General features: G+C 40.2%; 1 protein-coding gene across 10 annotated transcripts in view; it reads right to left on the bottom strand.

The window, feature by feature from the left end:
- Positions 1 to 125: 125 nt before the first annotated feature.
- Positions 126 to 20997, bottom strand: part of mcf2lb (mcf.2 cell line derived transforming sequence-like b) — a 42998-nt gene continuing 22126 nt past the window's right edge. For 3 of the 10 annotated variants that reach the window (XM_017302737.1, XM_017302725.1, XM_017302744.1), the window contains exons 4-33: positions 19002 to 19092; positions 15049 to 15168; positions 14404 to 14520; positions 14056 to 14205; positions 13840 to 13964; positions 12486 to 12600; positions 12268 to 12387; positions 10831 to 11022; positions 10552 to 10743; positions 10142 to 10301; positions 9260 to 9312; positions 9073 to 9158; positions 8868 to 8934; positions 8659 to 8774; positions 8487 to 8556; positions 8287 to 8379; positions 8107 to 8199; positions 7900 to 8025; positions 6911 to 7132; positions 6735 to 6827; positions 6576 to 6654; positions 6391 to 6463; positions 4146 to 4249; positions 3799 to 3891; positions 3013 to 3072; positions 2569 to 2634; positions 1940 to 2040; positions 1626 to 1738; positions 1089 to 1192; positions 126 to 1002 (exon numbers count right to left, since the gene is read on the bottom strand). In XM_017302737.1, coding sequence (XP_017158226.1) covers positions 956 to 1002; positions 1089 to 1192; positions 1626 to 1738; positions 1940 to 2040; positions 2569 to 2634; positions 3013 to 3072; positions 3799 to 3891; positions 4146 to 4249; positions 6391 to 6463; positions 6576 to 6654; positions 6735 to 6827; positions 6911 to 7132; positions 7900 to 8025; positions 8107 to 8199; positions 8287 to 8379; positions 8487 to 8556; positions 8659 to 8774; positions 8868 to 8934; positions 9073 to 9158; positions 9260 to 9312; positions 10142 to 10301; positions 10552 to 10743; positions 10831 to 11022; positions 12268 to 12387; positions 12486 to 12600; positions 13840 to 13964; positions 14056 to 14205; positions 14404 to 14520; positions 15049 to 15168; positions 19002 to 19092 — 3241 coding nt within the window. In that variant the 3' untranslated portion in view covers positions 126 to 955. Of the gene's footprint in view, positions 1003 to 1088; positions 1193 to 1625; positions 1739 to 1939; positions 2041 to 2107; positions 2459 to 2568; positions 2635 to 3012; positions 3073 to 3798; positions 3892 to 4145; positions 4250 to 6390; positions 6464 to 6575; positions 6655 to 6734; positions 6828 to 6910; positions 7133 to 7899; positions 8026 to 8106; positions 8200 to 8286; positions 8380 to 8486; positions 8557 to 8658; positions 8775 to 8867; positions 8935 to 9072; positions 9159 to 9259; positions 9313 to 10141; positions 10302 to 10551; positions 10744 to 10830; positions 11023 to 12267; positions 12388 to 12485; positions 12601 to 13839; positions 13965 to 14055; positions 14206 to 14403; positions 14521 to 15048; positions 15169 to 19001; positions 19093 to 19234; positions 19416 to 20997 lie in introns of those variants that run through there. The other 7 variants (XM_017302763.1, XM_017302759.1, XM_017302736.1 and 4 more) reach the window with 7 other exon arrangements.

Below are 20997 nucleotides of genomic sequence, written 5' to 3' on the forward strand. Positions count from 1 at the left end.
TTACTGTGAATTGTTGTCAATAGCCGATTTACGTTTAAAACATGGATGTGGCAACTAAGTACGGGATACTTTCAGTTTCATTTCCATGGATTCTGCTGCTTTGCATCAAAGAGAAACACAATCACTGGTTTGTAGCAATTTGTTTATGTAAAAAAATTAGACAAGTCACCCGTTAGTGACATCACCATACTTAGTGTACAATATAGCATTTTCATTAACAAATATCTCATGACAGACAGTTATTATTACATATTATCTACATTCAGAAAATGACCCCCTGCACAGGGAATAAGTTAGTACAGTGGTCTCTGGGTTTTTACACTGAGAAACATTTGTTGCATTAATGAAATTCACAATTAGGAGAAAATCCACGGACAAAGTTTGGACATTTGAACCGGTTTCTACAGACAGGCTGACAATAGACAAACAGCAGACAGATGGAAATACGTTAGAATTCATGAATACAAATGGGTGTGTTGCATTTAAATAAATACTGAGCTGACAAAAGGGAAACACACAACCTAAACAAGCTGCATGAATGTATCTTTGCCCCCCTTTTTTAAAACCGTCCGTTAAGAGCTGATGACCGTGAAGAAATATTTGTGTTTTTTTGTGATAAAAAGATGCATTAACAGATCTCAGTCCTGCTGGTCCACTCATACATCTAAAACTGATCAGAAAAAATGTCTGCTGCCAGATCACTTTACTACACAGTGGAGTTTTTTTCTCTAATGTTTACACCTCAACAAGTGTAACGGCGACAACGTCATGAGACCACGCGGCGTACGGGTTCATTAAAAACAATGACAAACATACGACATTTTGTGCAAAATCCAGGAGTACTGATGTTGGCATTACAGCACAGACGCAGCCATGTGACGCTTGCATTCAGGAGGGCAGTTCCTTGACCGGAGAAGTGCAGAGGAGGTCAGGGTTTGACGTCTGGCGAGTTTGTTTAGGCCTCGCTGCAGCTGGAGGATGTGCTGAGGTTCCCACTGCCTTCTGTCGGAAACACAATAAAAACCTGAAGAGCGCTCTCCGAAGGAGCGCATGTTTGGCTTTTTTTTTTTAAATGTGTGTTTAAATACCTGAGCTGCTGAGAGACTGACAAGACTTGGATTTCTCCATGAGGGTCATAAGATTAGCAGCGGCCATCCAGCCCTCCTTAGACGTGTTGAGGTTGCGCACAAACCTGCAAAAACCAACCATTGAAGCATCTGCAGCTTTTATTCTCTGTGTAAAATTTGGGAATAATTTGAGCTGATTTTATTGGTTGTAAAGAAAATAATAAAAATAATCTGTGTGTAATTTTAACTTTTTGATGAAAATCACTAAAATAAAAGACATTTTTTACATTATTCAAATTTTTTTAGATCTCTGATTTGATCACAAATGGTCAGAACACAGATGGCAACAGTCAACATTTTATATCTATGGATAAAAATKAACTCTTGCACAATCAAAATATTCAGTTTCCTCTGTAAATAATATTTTAAACTTAACTACTACAGCAGTCAACTGAACCTGAGCCAACTCTGTTTATTTATTAATTGCTTAATCTCAAAGTGCTTAAAATAGAAGACGTTTCTCAACTTGTGCGTTATTACCAGAAATGCTGCCCTCACCACTGTCCGTCGTCCCCCTCCTTCACCAGCTGCACAATGTCTCCACTCTTCACTAAAAGCTCGTCTGCAGCTCCGTTCTCGTAGTCTGCCATTACGGTGTATTTTCCAGCACACTGCGCACAGTTAAACACAAGAGAGATAAAAATAAAAAATAAAAAAAAATCTGCGACACTCATGATATCAAGAGTAATCAGATCTAACAGGAGGAATATCTCAGTGAATGGGTAAAAAAAAACATATCTTCAGAAGAATAACAAAAAAAAAAAAAAGCAAAAATATTAAATGGCTGAAATGATCCAGAAAGAGTGACCCACCAGCTTCTTGTGGTTTTCCTCTTCTGCATCAGAGTTAAGAGGCTCCTCGGCGCTGGAGTACCCGTCGTGTTCGTCCAGAGACAGGGAGGTCTTATTCCACCCTGATCAGAAAGACGCAAACGTCTCTTTTAGTTCGAAAGCTAAAGCTGCTGCTCTGCATCTGTGATCTTCCATCGGAAAAGAAAAAAAAAAAAAAAACAGTACTAAACCCAGTAATCCAACTACAGCTTGATCATATCCACAGCTATAACCAAAAAAGTCTGGAAACTTCAGATGCCAGCATGCATGTTTAAAAGTCAAACAATGGGGGGGAAAAGTGTCAGGCAACCATTCCCATCACGTGTTTTTTTTTCTTTCTAAGTCTAAAAAGGAAAGAAGGCCTCCATGTGAAGGTGAAAGAGTGGGCCAAGAGACACAACCAGCGTGAGCAAGCCAGTGCCAGAATACCTCTCCACTTTGTCTGTAAGAGACTAGAGGTGCTGAACCACCTGGCCCTGGTCAGGTGGAGGGGAGGAGGACCTGAGGGACACGAGGTACAGCTGGTCACGCAGCCTGAGTTAGCCTGAGTTACCATGGCTGTCCTAAAGCATCGACCGGCATGGGCCAAGAAGAGAAGAAGAACAGAGTACCTTTGAAGCCAAATGGCGTGGGATCACTCTGCCGTTTGGTGTTGTGGTCTGGGCTGGTGGGGGATCCTACCGTCAAGGAAATGGAGAGAAAAAACACACAGATGGTGAGGCATGAAAGACATCAGCAGCAAGATAGGAGAGCAAACAGCACAACTCTAATCCAACCTAAAGAGAACATAGAAACAGGCAGGTAAAGGTAAAAAAAAAAAAAAAAAAAAAAAAAAAAAAACATCACTACCTTTACTGAGGAAAGCAGAGGCTCAGCTTTGCACAAACAGGCGTTTCATCTACACATACCTTTTTCAAAGAGGATATAGGGCGGTACATTAACTGTACTGTACGTTAAAGAGCATTAAATCGCTTTACTCATCAGGTGAAAATATCTGCTGTGAAAAAGGCATTGTGGCTAACGGAGAGGAAATGGGGTCTAGAGCTGCTTGATACCTGAAGATGGGCAGATTATCATGGGGAATGTATAACATTTGTCATCAGTGCTTGTGGGCTCTGCGGACAGAAACGCATCTTTAGCAGGTATCTGTGACGAGAATTGTCTTTTTTTGCTTAATTAGTTCATAAAAGAATCAAAAGTGTCTCTTAGACCGCCTTCACACTGGATGAAGACCGCCATGTGATGTCCAGGTCCTTCAGGTTTGAAGGTCAAATTTGGAAAACCTTAATTTAACGTTATTTTAATTTGTGAGGCATCTGTACCTCTACATCTCTACATCAGCCCCTCTGAGGAGGAAGAAACGCCATCAGTAATTCCATAATCTTATCAGCAGAAATTATTTTCATTCAGCTGCAGCTCATGTCTTTTTCTCTTTCTCCTACCACTAAATATGATAAAAGGGCAACTCTTGACATTTTGCCAATAGGAGTCTTAACTTCCCTCAGACTCTCAAAAACCTGTAAATATGTGCAATTTGGATGTGTGTGCGCCTGTCGCCTATTGTGAACCAGATAATTCGGGGTAATGAAAATGTTGATGGATGATTTGTTCCATATACTTAGTAAGATACTTTATGTTGCCAGAAGTCTTGGTCTTATTCCAGTGTAACGGCGGCTTTGGTGATTCATGTTGAGGACAATTCGCCTGAAAGAGGCTCACAAACCGTCAGGACTTTTAACATGATCACAAACACGTTTTCATCAACTAACTGGGTTTTGATTTAACCAAAAGCAATATTGTTGTTGTTTTGCATTGATCTCATATAATTGTTGAAAAGTTACCTTTCTGAGTTTTGAGGTTACTGAAGCCCTGTAAAGTAAAACGCTTTTTAGCCACAGCAGCTCTGTCTGAGGTCGGGCTTGTCACTGCCTCGTCTGACCCCGCGAGGAAAAATCAACAAGAGGGAAAACCAGAAGGAGGGAAGGAAGGAAGAAGGTAAGTTGAGCAAGGGAGAAAATCATCGTAGACGGAAGAAATGATTGGAAAAGAAGCAGTTATAACACAAATCAGTCAGAAAAAGGACGTTAAAAGGAAGACTTAGTTTCCATAATACATGCCATACAAATGGAGCTCTGTTAGGAGAGAATATTCTAAACAGGAAGTGTATTTCATTGGTTTCCTGACTCACCTTTCACAGTGAGCTTTGGTGAACAAGTAGAGATGACGTCAGGGCTGTACGGCTCAGCCTTCTTCTCCTCTCCCTTTTTAACCTTCTGACTCGTCTTAAAAGGACTGAAGGTAGAAAAAAGAAAAGTCTCCGAGTTGACCTTTGAAGCTCAGAAGAAATATTTGTTTGGCAACATTAAGCTAAAGGAAAAAAATCCACTTTTATCTCTGTCATTTTTTTTTTCTGAAAGGAAATTGCCTTAGGGAACGTTAGGAGCAGGGGTGAAAGTAGGAGGGTACGGTCGGTTACTGCGTACCCCTAAAATATTTAGCGGGGGTACGCAGTACCTGCAAGAGATGGGAGCGGCTGTCTGCTGTAAAAATATCAATGGGTTCACTGTGCACCCACTAATCAGCCGTGACTGATTAGTTTTTCAAGAACAATCTAAAACACGACGTAATCAATTAATAAATAGCTTTTTTTCTCATTTCATATTGTTTCTGAACTGTTTGTGCTTTACTAGAGCAGCGTGCAACTAGTCGATCGCGGAAGGTTTTGAGTCGATCTCGACATCAGGTGACAAACTGAACGCCGCCAGGACGCTGAGAGCAGCACGTCCTCCTCTCTGACTTATCAAAACGTTCATAACTTTATTAAAGAACAACAACAAAAAAGTTAACAAAACATGTTCAAATTAATGGCCCAACAACAAATAATAATCTCAGTGATTATTGTTTCTACAAGGTGTTGCGCAATTCTGTGCGTTTCGGTTCCATTAAAAAAAAAAACTAGCAGAGCAGGAGTTTAAAATGAACTAATCAACCACCGCTGTGGTCATGGGAGCGCTTATTAATGATCGCAAAATAAATATCAAGCCTGAAAACCTGATATCGTAACGGACTAAATGTTTTTAACGTAATCTGTGCTGGGCTCATGGAGCGAGCAGTTGCCACGGCAACAAGTGTGCTTAAACGACAAAGAGAGACGGAGAGTAAAAAAGTGCGAGTGGTTTTGAGTTGATCATCTGTTCAGGTTGTTTTACCTTTGTCTGGGCTCATCACAGCCGCTGCAGTTTCTGAACATTCAATAAACCACAAACTTGGACTAATTACCTCGTTAGTCTGTGAGTATCACGTTATTCACAACAAACATTAAACACGATAAATATGTTTCATTACGTATTTAACAAACAAATGGCTTCTATTGCAATAATTATGTGAAATTAAATTGTCTGATTTAAAAATAATAGTTTTATTGCTCTCTGGCATCTTTCTTTGAGCTCTGAGTCTGAGCCATTTTTCCTCTATCAAAAATGTTTTTGCCTCTTATTTAGTGGAAATATTGATGTTGATGAGACTTAATGATAACCTTTTTCAACCTTTATAGCTCCACTGTTGAAAATGAGACTCTAACATTCACAAATGACATTGAAATAAAATCCAGTCCAACATCTGGTTTGAGGTGATTCCTCTGGAACCTGTTAGAGGAAAAATATTCAAACTTCAGAAAATGAGCTTTAACATAACAGAGCTCTGTGGTTCCTCCTATCAGTATGAGAGTCGGGGTGAGGAGGCAGCATGTTAGGAAGAGAAGTGGAAGCTGCAGGATCTTCAGAACAAACAGGTCATGATGCTGGCCTACTGATTATCCCTCTGTCTGGACACAGGATCAATATAACCAGTTTATAAGCTAAAATGAATGGTTATATGCCAGACATGGAAAACTGGAATGCACTCCATGCCATGATGTTCAGAATTTAGGTCTCATCTCAAGGTGTCAACATTGCAGCCAGTGGGCTGAGGGAAATACAGCCTTATTTTGTAGCAATTCAAGAGCTACCAGCTTTTACCGCTTCGCAAAATAATTAATTAGCACAGAAACTCCAAATCACACAAACAAGCAATTGTATATATATAATATACTTTTGTCATAGTACCCCCAAGAATTTAAAACTACTTTCACCCCTGGTTAGGAGTCTTTTAGATTATACATGTATGTACGGATTCAGATCTACAAGCTACATTTAAGCTGATATTCTTGAAGTAAACTTGATTTCTTGGAAGAACCACCGTGATTTGTTAAGAGAAGTCTGACAGAAGCTTCAAAATACCAGAAAAGCTTTCAGAGATTGAACGAACTGGACCCAGTAATACAAAGCTGGACAAATATTAAAAGCTGCTGGAGAAACTGAAGATTTCAGCCCATTCATTTAGTGTGCATTAAATTAAGAAAGAGAATAAAAGCGACGGAGGGGAACAAAACTTACCTGAGACTCACAGTTCCGGTTGGCAGCGGGGGAAACTGAAACACTTGGTCTGGCGCCCTCTGCTGGCTGGCTTCTGAAAGACAACACAAAGCCATTAAAAACAGCAGACATTCAGGAGATTGACAGGTTTATGTACTTGTATTTCTGAACAAATATTGAATGTCATAACAGCGTTCTAGCTGCACCTCTGCAGGCCTCCAGCTGGGTTGTGAGAACCTTCCTGATCTCATTCACCCATGTGGTTTTTACTTCAGCAGTTGGTGCCTGAAAAAAACGCCACAAATTGAATTAAACTAGAAACTGCTTCATGCAAGCAGATCTCAACGAAGGATTTATTTATTCACCTGAACAATATAAACCTCCTCTCTGGAGCTGGACCAGATTTCAAACTTCTTGTTGTCYCCCTTTGCATTCTCAGTGAACCCCACTGCATTCATCTGTTTGGAAGGTTCACAAAAACCTACAATAATCAATGACCGAAACAGACGAGACATATGCACAGTTTGGAGGAGCAACTCACACTAAGTGACTGTTTGAAGCTGTACGAAGGAGCCTTCTCGTAGCCCTCTCCGTTCTCCTCCCTCCTCTTGCAGAAGAGCAGAGCCTTCTCGTGGAGGAACAGGTGTCTCTGCATGGGCTTGAAACGAGCCAGGTCTTTAACTTTGGCGTGACCTTTTTTGTGCTCAGTCCAAACGCTGAATGAGCCCTGCATGAGGAGCTTTCCTAGTTCACTCATATTACCCTGAAAAAGAAAGAAAGGAAGACACAAATGATCTACAATCTACAGAGCATATCTTTAGAGATAATCATTTAATTCAAGGGTGACCAAAGGGCGGTCTGGGGGCCGTTTGCTGACCCTGGACTGATTTTGTGTCCCGACTGAAACAAATTTGTCCCCACCAGGAGATTGATGCAGATGGAGGCTTTCCCCACCCAATTAGGACTAAACTCTGATTCACAAATTAAAATCTTCTCACAAAAAAAGTTAGATACAAAATAAAGTATTCATCTTTTAATAATGAAGCTTTCTCCTTTTCCTTTAATTTCATAATATACAAACACATCTGTAAACTTGTCCACTTTAACAGACTTAGGTACACCCAAATCTGCGTTTAATTATATCATTAAAACTTTTTCAAATAAAGAACAACCTTAATCATGTTTCATTGCTGGGAATAGAGAAAATCTCCTTATTGCCTTTCCTTGAACAAGGAGAACGTGTAATGTTATGAAGTTTTGGATCTAAAATAATTTACACATTCCATTCCTCCAAAAAAAATACAAAATAAAAATCTGAGTGTGTACTTTTGAGTTGACAATTTTGGCTCATTTTGCAAAAAGTTTGGACATCCCCGACTAAATGCTTAACATGGTTAACTGTTAAGTCGTTTACCTACTTAGGTAAACAACCAAAGAGCTAATTTTACACGATTAAAAGCATCTAGAGACGTAAAACCCCTCAAACTGGTTTTTCATATCTCACTTCTGGAGCCTCTCTTAGTATTTTACCTCAAACCCTGTGATGGCGATGAGGTGCATGGAGTCGTTGACGGCCTTGAGGATGCCCAGGATGGAGGTCAGCGCCTCCTGCAGGTCATCCGCGCCGTCGCAGCCCTTACTGTACTTCAGCATTTCCTGCAGTCAGAAACACACGAGCTCAGAGCTGCGACACAGAGACGCCCGTCCGTTTCCAAAGAGGCAAAAACACAGCCTTACTTTCAGCAGCAGCTGATATTTGGTTATTCTCTGAACTGGCTTCAGCAGATATGAATCTAAACCCAGCTTGTGTTCAAGCTTCTTCTGACATTCCTGAAAGCAGGAAAAGTGTAAAAAAGGGTTACCGGATGCGTCATGAGTGGCACTGGTTTGTGCAGCGGGAGGTAAGGTTAAATTTACCTGGAAGAAGGCGCAGTCTGAGCACTGCCTCCAGAGGCTCTCAGACCGAGGTTTATTGTGACAGTACTTCTCATAGATCTGCAGGTCAGTCATCTGAGGAAATATATATATATATATATATATATTTAAAAACAACAGAATTAAATGTGCACGATAAAAAAAATAAAAAATTCATTCAGATAATTTTTGATTTAACCTACCCTCTCCAAAAAGCATCTTCCCACTAACTCTGGGCAGTCTGTGTAAAGCTCCAACTCCCTCAGAAAGGTTCTGCAGCACAGCATTTCTTTTTTAATTATTAAAAGCACAGAAGACACATGCGAGTATAAAAACATAACACAGTGTTGCAGACGGGTGACGGTGCTCATCTACCTTTTGTGAAAATGGTAAATCTCTGGCATGTTGCCGAACAGAACCTCCTTTTTGTTCTGCAAAGGCGCAGGGATGAGGGGAGACATGGCTGGATTGTCCATCTCAGAGGCATAACCCTGTAATCACAACAAAAAATAAATAAAGCACACAAAAAACCACAACAAGGATAAAAGAAAAACGAGGAAGTTCCCCTTGGGTTAGACAAACACCTGCAGCACACAGAGCAGCTCCTCCACATAGGCCCTCTCGGTCTCCAGCAGCTCGTTCATTACGTGCCTGCAGACAGGACAAACAAGCGGAAACAGAGCTCAAACGAAAGCGACTCCACTGATAGCAGATAATGAGATAATGGTTTTTCCACGCAGGACATCTGCTGCGTGATTTGATTAAAGATGAAAAGAGCTGAACTCTCACCGCCGGAGCACCGCCAGGTTCTCCTCCTCCTCCGACTGGGACGCGTGTCTGCTGCCACCGTCTTCGTTCTGCAGCTGGCCGTTCTTCTGGAAAGCAAAAAGCGATGAAACGGTTCAGAAGACGTGGGAACGTTTTGCACGTCAGCAGGCGAGTGAAGCTGAAGCAGCAGCAGCACCGAGTCGCTTACTTTTTCACAGCCGAGGTTGGACTCCGAATTTTTTTCCAGCTGTGCTTTGTGTGCTGTGTGATAAAAAGAAAGTGTTAACATTAATAGAAATAAATATGTAAAAAAATCTGTTTATAAAAATGAACATTTCATTGGATGACACAATTTGGTACAAGATGTGGTGCAACACATACAGTTACTATTAGACACTTATTTGAAAAATGTCAAACCATTAAAAATTCAGCACTGCTGCCTACAAATGGCAGAAAAGCTACTAAGCTGCATTTTACTAAACTCGGGAGGCTGCGTGGATTATTTTGTTGACATAAATTCAATTTAAAATCTCTGGGAAAATCTACCAGCGCTGCTTATCCAACCTGACTAATCCTAAGAGGAAAGTAAAGAAAAACACGTCTGGCAAGCCTGGAAGCTGTAATTTCTATTTAAACATGGATACGAACATTTATGCATCCATTGTTTTTATTATTTTTTTAGTTAAATTACTAAGGTCCCTTAACAATATTTATATTTTGTAGTTTCTTTTGATTTCAGAATATATTTTATTTATTACATTTTATTGAGATTTTAATTTGATCTCAATGCCTTTTACCTTCTCATTTACACATTGACTGGGTGGGTGATTGATTAATTTTATGTGCATGCGTGTAGGTGTTATTTTTGCTAATTTAGTGCACATCTGTACAAAAGATTATTAATCCCAATAAGTTTTTTTCCTAGTTAAATAAATGATAAAAAGTACAAAAAACAGTAGAAAATTACAGTCCAGAATGGAGAGTTTTAATTATTTTTTTTTAAAAAATGCACTTTTTAATTCTTGCAGAAATGAAATAGTTAATTCAGGAGTGAAGCGTGAGGTCATACTGATGCAGTGTGGCGGCTCACCGGGAGAGCTGAGCGGTGATTTGATGAAGGCTTCTGGTCTGGGAGCCACTGGCTGCACTGGCCTGGTTTGTTTGGCTGCCAGCTTCTTGAGGCTGATCTTCCGCTTGTCAAACATCTCCTGCATGGACGTTTGCTTTTGGTAAACTTTCTCCACTTGCTCCTGCCACRCCAAAAAAAAAAAAGAAAAAAAATCCACCAATGCCGTTTGAGTAACATTTCAATCGACGGGTGTAGTTTTCATCTGCTGGTTAGTGCTTAGCCCATAAGCAGCGATGCAGCGGTGAGCCCATAAAGTGCGACCTCACCGCTCTCTGACGTTAGACACACGACAACAATYGAGTCACATTGTTTAGCTTAACTGCGTCTAGTTGTTATAATTTCTGTGACATTTAAATGCCTGGTTTTCTAACCCTGAACTGCTGGTTCAGCACTTCCTCGTACTCCTTCCAGATGGCGTCGAGGTCAGTCAGCTGATTCTGACCAGCGTTGTCTAGGTAACGCTCCAACTCCTGCAAGGCCAGCTCGGCCCCCTCGTGGGACTGGCACTTGTCTACTGGCTGAGAGGCCAGCAGGTAGATGCCATCGTCGACCCATTTGGATGCCTAGACGGGGCAGACAAGCAGAGGAGAAACTGCAGAGCGGTAACAAACCAGAGGCGCTCTGACTCGGGTGTTTGTGTGTTTTCTCACCCTCTCCAGCCGATGGTGCAGCTCCATGGCTTTCAGCAGGTAGTCCTTCTTGGTCCTGAGGCTGCAGCTCAGGCTCTCGCTGACGGCTCTCAGCTCGCTGCATTTAGGGTGGATGGAGTCCTCGGCATAGTGGGACTTCTGGATGAGCTCGTCGCCCTCACGAGACAGTGCCGAGGCTCTGTCCAGAACCCCCTGCAGGACAGCAAAGAGAACACGTCGGCCCAATTCACGACGGACCGAATTCCAATTATGAGTTTTTTATAAACTTACAGCAAGTTTGTTTGAGGGAAAAGGAAGTAATGCAAGACTTTGGAAAAGTTTAAATCATCTTTAACTCTTAATTCCAGAAAGTTCACACAACCTTTTTAATGTTTTTGTCATTAAACCAATGAAAACACCTTAAATAACACTGTTTGATGAATAAAATAGCATTTTAGCATCACCAAGGCGGTACTCAAACATGGCAAACCGAGGATGATCAACTGAACTTTTGACTTTTGCTTCTTTATCTTTAATTTAAGTCCAGTTCTGGTATCTGACTAAGGCAGCATGTTGTGAAAAAGACTATCTACTGTAAATGGACATTATCTTTCAGGTATACAACCAGAGAGCTGCATCAGCCTTCAGCTGATTTTTTCTGATTTGCCAAGTTGTCACATAGTAACTCCTTATGAGTCACGTCGTAATGCTAAAATACTAAAAATGTGTCAAACAGTGTTATTTCTGTCGTCGTTTATAGACTCAACTAGATGAATGTGGCAAAAACTGTATTTGTGACAGTTCTTATAATAACAAATTAAAAAAACTGATTCTTTACTATGTTGTTTGTAGCTGGATGTCATTTAACTTTTAAGTAAGGAGCATATTTTGCCTCAATTATTAAATGTTTTAGAATGAAGTGGCTGAGCAAACAAAGACCTAAAAACCGAAACATCTGATCGAGAAAATTTCAAATGTAATGAGGTTTTACAATGTATGCCGAGGTTTATGTTAAGATACGATATGTATTTATTCCGAAGAAAAAAAGTTTAAATAGAGCTGCACAATATATATGTATAACAATCAGCACTGCAATCTCTAGGTGTGCAAAGCAGAAACAACAAAGGAGAACTTGGATGCAAAATAAGATATAATATTTGAAGTGCCCCATATTTGATGCTAAATCTCACAGGGAGTGAGCTGGTACACTGTTAGGTCTGCCTAATAAAGACATTAATCATATAAAGTAGTCCTGTTAAAGCATTAGAGAGGCTAAATGTAATTTGTTAATTTTGTGTTCCCAATAAAGGACATAAATGTCTTGTCAGCAATAGAAGAGGGTGAGCTTAAAAAAAACCAAACAGAATTAGGCAACATTAAGCAGTCGATAAAAAATGAAACACAACAAGGTTCCCACATGCACTGGTTAAACAAATTGTTGGACATTTAGTGACTCACACAGACTCGCTCTTCAAAGGAGGTGAGCTCACAGAAGATGTGGTCGGCGTGAGCGGGGCTGATCCCGACCTCGGAGAAGGTCACCAGCTTCTCCGACAGGTTGTCGAGCAGACCTCTGACCTGCAAACAAAACGCTGTCGCTTTCAGTCATCGTGTTAAAAAAAAAAAAGAAAAAAAAAAAGGATTAGGTTTACTAAAAGAGCTTGGTCAGCTCTCACCTCTCTGTAGTTGTGCTCAAAGTGTCGCAGTTGCAAACACTGCTCCAGTTTGGTCTGATGCCTCACCCAGAACTCGTCAAAAGCCCTTTCCGTCTCGTCCAGCTGAGACAGCAGTCTGAATAATTAAAGCAGTCAATTGATAACTGGAGAAAGAAATGATTAAATAGAAAATATAATGGGCTTGCTTGTTTTTGTGTGATAGTCCTCGTCTATATCTGAATATAAGAGCTGATCATTTTCTCCTGTCTCCTGATAAAAGCAAACAAATAAAATTTGATATAAAAAGAAAAATACATGTTTACTCTACTGACTTTAATCTGTTTTAGTAAATTAGTCACTTCATAACATAACGTATTTAATCAGTGAAAACAAATTTTAAAACCAAAATAGGATAAATGTAATATGAAAGACAGACATAGCCGATTTGACATTGGAGATCTTTGTGTAGGGCTGCACAGTGGCACAGTTGGTAGAGCTGTTGCCTTGCAGCAAGAAGGCTCTGGGTTCGATTCCCGGCCCCGGTCTTTTTGCATGGAGTTTGCATGTTCTCCCTGTGAATGCGTGGATTTTCTCCGGGTACTCCGGTTTCCTCCCACAGTCCAAAAACATGACTGTCAGGTTAATTGGCCTCTCCAAATTGACCCTAGGTGTGAATGTGTGTGTGTGTGCATGGTTGTTTGTCCTGTGTGTCTCTGTGTTGCGCTGCGACACACTGGCGACCTGTCCAGGGTGACCCTGCCTCTTGCCCGGCACGCTAGCTGGAGATAGGCACCAGCAACCCTCCCAACCCCACTGAGGGACAAGGGTGTAAGAAGATGGATGTTTGTGTATCTTTAACTTGCATTCTTGAGACTGACCACCAGAGGGCCCCACTGAGGCAGACTGTAGTTTCAGTCATAAAGTTTAAGTTCTGGTCAGTAAAACAAAATGTGGAGCACAGCAGGATCAAAACCCTTTTTCTTGAATTTAATGTGATATTCTAATTAGTGAGAAACTACATTTCAGGCTCCCATGAGATGTAAACCCTAGTCATCTAAATGAACACAAATACATGTTAATCACTATGCAGGTAACAAATCTGCAACAAATTTGGCCCACATAAAAAAAAAATTAATGGAATAAAATAACTTTTTAAAGTTAATTTAGTGATTGGGTCTGCTTTTTTCAGTATGAAACATTATATTACAATGACATGTTTATGTTACAATTCTTCTCAGTTGATATTTATGGACATGAATAGCATGAATAGTTACATTCTAACTTTTACTTCATTTTCTACTTGTTTGAATCTTTTTGCAAGAAACTGTCCAAACTTGGTTTGGATTTTGGTGGCTAAGCTAGGAGTGTGTCTGACCTTTGAACTGTTGCAAGGTTTTCCAGTTCGTCCTGGTTCATGTTGTGGTCAGGGTCTCTCATTACAGGTTCATTGATGCTCTCCAGCAGCCTGCTGCCTTGGTCCAGAGCAACCAGTATGTCCTCCTGGATAAACACAGAGACACGGGACAGCGTTTATCAGCCAGAGCAAACGGGGGGAGCAGGAGACGACATGTGTGTTAGAAAGGGGGGATACCTTCATTTTGTCCCTCTTGCTGGTGTGTGTGCTAAGCAGGACAGTTGTGGTCTTAATTTCATTTGGGAGTTCGGTTTCTGCCAGCTCCGTCCCAAATGACTGCAGGGTCTGCGCTGTTCTCTTCACCATCAGTGCAAATCCCTCAATGGCCTGGAGCAAGTAATCGGGAGTTTCAGCATAGATTCTCATCGTCTTTTTTTTTTCTGACAATAACCTTTTTATTCAACTCTGAAGCATGTCATCACCAGGTAAAAACCCTCCTTGTGTTTATGCATACTCGCATGCAGAACGCTATTCTTTTGTTTGTTATGGACATTGAGAGCGTTACAGCTGTGAGTGTTTTCATACAGTTCGATGCGAGATCCACTTCTCGTGGCAGTAGTCCTGCGTCCCTCCGAGTTCCCGCGTCAGCTGGGTGCGGTCGATGTAGGAGTGCAGCTCACTCACGGAGCTCAGCATGATCACCTGAGGAGAAAGTATCCCATCACACACACGCACACACACACACACACCGATGTGAAAACACCGGCCTCGTCGTGTTACACAAATATCTAGCTCACAAATATCTGTGTCAAATCTACTGTTTCATTCACGTCTGGAATAGGAAGTGATTTAATTACAGCTCAAAATGGAAAGTAGAGCACCGGCTTGTATGAGATTATTTCAGATGTGTTTAGTATTTTTGTAAAACAAGCCCTTGTTTCTGTGTCCAAAGTCGTACATTTTAAACTCATCAACTCATCCAGTAATTCTGGACATTTTCTGGTCCTGCTTATTACAGATAATTTTAAAGGTCTTTCCAGAATATTGATACATTTACTCCTGTTTTCTTCTTTTTTTTTTTCTTTTTGGACAGTAGAGACTTTTTCAAAAGTCTGCATAAATCAAATGTTAGCTCTCATTTGTGGTTTTACTGTTAAAAGCCATATAGAAAAGACTAAGTACACACAGAACTCAGAGCATTCGTTGACTGGAAAAACTGGTTGCACCCACCGGCACCTTCATCTTAAACTCATCCTTGTTGAACTTAAAGAGGATGTCTGAGAGCGTCCTCTGCAGCAGGGTGGTGGGCCGCAGAACCAGGACCAGCTGGAGGTTCCCGGGGAAGGAGCCCTGAAATTACATTGTTAGATCTGAATCAGATTAAAAATATTTACAGAAGATTCTACTGAAATTTCAAGATAATTTCAGGAGTTTTTACAAATTTCACAAATCACGAGACATAAAAAGGCTGGATTTTGTTTCCAATAATGCTTTTCTGACTTCAGGATTAAATTAGATCACTTTATTGAACCAGGTAAGCTATTAAGAACAAGTTCTTTGACAATTATTGACAATAAAAACATCAAAAAAATCTTTAATCACTTAAGAGTTATGAGGACAGAGCGTTCATATACCAAAAACAACACCTTTAAAGCATTGGTTATAATCTGTGACACAAACAAAAAAAAATCATGATTATCAGTTCTGTGCTTTGCATCAAAATTAAATCCAGTTTAAGAAGCCTGGATCAGCTAACTATGCTAAATGTGCAATTATTTCTTCATGAGTTGAAAAAAAAAGAAGTGTTGATGCGGCAAATTAAAGATACAGAACATGTTCGAAATGTAAAACAATGTAAAACATTCTTTTTTCTTTCTTTCTTTTTTGACTGTGGACTATGGAATAGAAACAGTATAGTACTTTTCAACTTTTCATATATTTATCTTTATATAATTGATCACACAATAGCTTTTTTCCCTGTACTTGTATAACAGTGCAGACATAATCCACCTCCACCAACACATCTATTTTCAGAATAGATGCTGCTGCCTCTGCAATCACTTTCTTCCTGTCTCTGTTTTAGCTACTATTTGAAACTATTTCTCAGAGCTTCAACATGGAGCGATATGAGGGAGGGGTGAGGAATGCGACTTAAGTATCTTTTCATATCTGCTTAGGCCAGCGGTGTCAAACTTGGGCYATATCAAAAATCTGAATGTTCTTAAAGGGCCGGTTGTGCCAGAATATATTGATAAAACTAACTAAACCGTTAAAATAACAATAAATAGCTCTTCCTTCAGGATTTTGTGATTGTTTGTGATTTTTTGCAATCAAAATTGCAGATTTTGTAGTGCCAGTTTAGAAATGTTTGTAAGGAATTTTTACGATATTTGTGACTTTTTAATTACTATCCATGACCGACTATAACTTAACATCAAGTAAAGCTGAGGCAGCAGTCACTTAAACTCGATTAATGTTTCTGACCAATTTTGAGAGAAATCTGCAGTAAAATCAGGACAAAAATGTGGAGATTTATTGATTTTGTGTAAATTTTGCAGATTTGCAAAAAACTGGCAGGACTTATCGATGCATTTTGGAGTCTAGAGGGCCACATACAAAGCTACGGCRGGCCAGATTTGGCCCCCGGGCCTTGAGTTTGACACACGTGACTTAGACATTTAATGTTTTTCATCCAGTCTTTGTTTTCTTCTTTCTCTACTTTTATTATACTTTTTGTTATAATTTGTAAAGTAATAATAAAAAAATGCCTCCTAATATTCTCATTACAAACCCAACTCTTTATGAATAAAAACAAAAACAGTTTCTCTAAATGTTTTCAGCACATTCAAATAAAACCCATTCATCATGCTGTGTTTCCACTCAGCTAAGCCAGTGAACCAAGTAAAAACACCAATTAAAATGTCATGACTGACTCCCAGTGACAGACTGCTGTGGAAGCGGCTGGATGGCAGCGAAGGCCAGACGCTCGTCTCCCTTCCCGARGCTGTGCTTTTGTTAAAGTGGCACTAATTAGCCAATGACCTAAATGCACGGCTCGGCTGATTGGCCCCCGTACTTGAACGGGCTGGAAACGCTGGCCTAAGCAGACGTGACGGTAAATACGTCGTTGATATGAACCTCATGGGAAAATCTCTCGTGGCTGAATTTATAAATCAACTCAGGGTTCGTCCTTGCTGGGGGGCTGGAGGGAGGATGATGAAGGCACAGAAAGTGGATGTTCCCGGRTGAAGAGTACAGTCTGTGGGATATGCAAATGTTTTTAAATTACTTTGCARCAGAACAAAGAATAGCCTCTTTCTCAGAGTGTTTATGATTAATGGTGGTGTCAAACATTTTACTGAATATTTGGCATGTCAAGCAAGTCTGTCAAGGTTTTTTTTTTATTTTAATGAAATCTATTTAGCAAAAGAATCATATCTTTAGTAGATATAATTAACGTGCAACATAAGTTCATTTTTATCAGATGGATACTTCAGGTTTCAAATTTTCACTAAAGAAATATCTATACTAGAACTTTCAAAGCTACCAAAAATACATTATTAGACTTTTCTGACAATGAACAGAAAAATTTACATGATTTCTTGGAGTGTGTTGACGGTTTTCAATCTAAGAACTACAGGACTTTGTTTCTCTATGGATCTGCAAGAAAACTACAAATACGCCTGGCCTTCTTCTGCAGCGTGTAGCCATGCTGCTTGGGTCCAATCGCTGCACTCTCCAACAGTCACGGCTTCGTAGCTCTTGGTTCTTTGTTCGGTGGCAGACAAAGACAAGACACAAACAAACAAACCTCCAAGAAGAGCTAGCTTAATGATGAACATCGGGGACCAGCAGCACAACTGAAGGCCTAACTGAAACCAGTCCATAAACGCATTACTGAGGTCTGTATGAAATCACGCTGCAAACCTAGAGTAGAACAAACATGTCTACATGCACAGATGAAAAACCGAAGCCCTTAAAAGATCATTTTGTCAACAGGAGAAAAAGCTCATTACCTCACACAGATCCTCACAACCACAGAGAGGCTGAAGAACCTCTCCAGCTTTCATCATCTCGCATTTAGCAGCTCAGCTGAATCATCTCAAGCAGGACATTGTTGCAGGGCTGAYTGAATGCCCTCTATTAAAGTCTTCCAACCTGTATAAGTCTGCCCTGTGGGATTAATATAGCTTAATTAAATTGAACATGACTGAGCGAGTCTGCTACGGGTCCATAAACAGCGGGTGGCGGCATTCAACTCCGATTCTCCTTATAGCGCATTTAATCCTTTTTTTTTTAAACCCAATGTGTGATTCAGTTTGGATGACTGACCTGAAGATCAGTCAGCATGAAGAAAGCAGCTTTTTAAAATTAAATTAGCACAGGTTTTAATCCTTTTTCCTTTGCTGTGTTTTTTTTTTCTTAGCAGGAYGGGTCTGTGATGCGTCGGGGGAGTAAGAAAAGCTTCACTGTGTTCATAAACACAAAGCTGCCCCTGTCATTAGAGTTTTAAACCACACTGCTAATCAACAGTTTGTTGTTTATACCAAAACAAATGCTGGCTTTATAAGAACCTGATACRTGAGAACAAAGAGTTAAGCCAGTGAACTGTGTGAGATTTTTTTAATTTTTTTTAGTAGAAACATCCAGCGATTGGTTGTGATGCTGAAGGAAAAGTTGCACAACATTCAGAGTAATTTATATCTTTGGTTTAGGGTTGCTACGGTTTTCTCATTTAGAGAAAAAACTCAGAGCAGATGGACACAAATTGACAAATGTTAATAATAACTACTATTATCAGATGGTTTTCTTTATTTAAAATTAATACTCTCCAGTGTCCATGTAAATATTGCAATTCTCTTCAATAAACACTAAAAATAAAGTTGCATAAAGTTGTAGCAATGTCGATKAATTTCGCCTGCAGCTTTGGAAGCACATCATGGCTGCAACAGGAGCTCATTGAAGGAAGTGATCACACTCCTGCTGACCCTCCAGGGTGGAAGTGATATTTGAGGTGAAACTGTGGCGGAAACACGATCGTTCTCCTACAAACTCTCTCTRACATAACAGATACCTTCCACCCCTGGGAGTGGAGTGTGTCATTGTGCGGATCTCTTTCTCAGACGGTTAAATATCCATTTCTTACTGTTTCTGCAGACGCTCAGACACAAAGACAAACTCACCGCAATACGAAGCAGAGTCCCCTTGACAGCCGCCCATCGGTCCTGCCTGCGATCGATGACCAAGATGAAACCTACGTCTGTCGATGACAAGCTGCAACAAAAACAGAGAACATTGTTCAACACAAAGCAGCAGCGATCAGATTGGTCCAGATAGAGGGCTCGTCGTTGAGGAACCCTCTATCACACGTCCTTTTAAAGAACAGCTCAAAGAAGCAAAAACAAACAAAACGTACATATTGTTTTCCCYGTGTGGCATGAAAAACAAATCCAAATGCTTGCTGACAGCACCCCTGCTTTGTTGTGCTGCTCCTTATCTCCTCAGACAGCCGGCGCAGTCCATAAAGAGAGCTGCTCTGAAGCTTCTCCAGATCTCTTGGCCACCAGCCGTAAGCTTTCGCATTTTTCCCCCGGGTGCCTCCCACCCCTTCCCCTCCTACACAGCCGCCCCACGCTCTCGAGAAGGAAGGGAGAGGAACGCGTCCACGCAGGCGAGATCCAGCAGCAGAACTCACAGCATGGTTTGAAAGCAAAGATGCACCATCAGCAAAATGTGCACACAAGCCTCCCGGCACTTTCGTCAGCCTTCATGTGGGCATGGCTTCCAGTATTATTTGGTTACATTCATCAATCTGAACCTACAGACTAAACTACCAGGTTGAAGGAGTTTAAACAAAAGGCTAGGTAAGACAGATCCTCCGTGTTTGTAGTTTATGGAGAATAATGCTTTGGACCATGAAAGATTTAAGCATATGCACCACCCATATTGCATTATTGAACTGTCCAATGAGAGATCAGGAGACGCAAGACTTAAGCCAATGACAGCGATGCAAGTAAACAACAGACAGCTACAGTAGCCATTTAGGGGAGAGTGATAGATGAAGGAGGGCAAATAATCCTCAGATCTCAGTTAATCAGTTAACTCTAAGTTAAGACTCTTTATATTAAAAATATTGACGTTATTAAAACATTATTAAGGGAAAGAAAAGAAAAACTAGAAAAACAAAAGATATTATTTAAGGAAGGAGAATATAAATATGCAAAGCCAGGGGAGAAGCAGTGCCTGGGTTTCAATCCTGGACAAGATTCTTCTATTTGACATGTTTTGACATTTATAGTATAAATATGCATTTTAACTTTAACAATTTCATTATTTTGCTTTGTTTCTGAAAAGGATCTCAAGAAGCTATTGTTGCATTACCCCCGTTACAGTTTTTGAAACGACCACTCAGGGTACCRTTGTACCACTCAGCACCTCAACTGACTCCGTTTATAAATACAAAATTATATAAATGTTGCTAAAAAAAATGTAGATACTTATACCAAATMAAGCAGAGTGKTTTTCTAGTCATTGATTCATATTATTTACAGTAATCTGGGATAACCTCAAATATTTCAGATTTATCAAATCGGTGTGGTGATGCTTCTGCTGCAAACATGATCCAGTTTCTCAGAACAAAGAGAACAGAAGCACCTTGAGCTGTGTGTTGATTTGTAAAAAGCTTTGCTCTAACAGCAAAGCAGCGTTGAGGAAAATTTGCTGCATGAACGCATTTGCAGACACAGCAACAGAAACTCTGTTTTAGCCTCTCCTCCTCCTTCTTCATTGCTCAGCGAGTCAGAAAAATGGTATAAATAACTACAAATTCTCAGATTAAAGCCCAATGCTTGTGTGTCATCTCATCTGTATTAAATAAGGAAATGAAAAAGAAATAATRAAATAGATTTAYAATCATCCAGATCGTAAATCTTTACTAAAATGAAAGGGAGCGTTTACTTTGTGACAAGGTAGAAGCTCAGATAAATCTGGATTTTCTCCAGACACCATATAAACCCGAATTTAATCTTTGGAAGCAAAAGTTYATGTGAGTTCATGCATTTTTTGTCAGAARYGGCTGTCTGTATGCATTATTCAGTCTCAACCAGTTAAGAGTCACTGCAGTTTCTATTTTTGCTCCGCTTTTCTGCTTTTTCACACAGGATCAGGAAAGCAGAGAGA

The sequence above is a fragment of the Poecilia reticulata genome, linkage group LG2 (genome assembly GCF_000633615.1).
Source record: "Poecilia reticulata strain Guanapo linkage group LG2, Guppy_female_1.0+MT, whole genome shotgun sequence".
Lineage (NCBI taxonomy): Eukaryota > Metazoa > Chordata > Actinopteri > Cyprinodontiformes > Poeciliidae > Poecilia > Poecilia reticulata.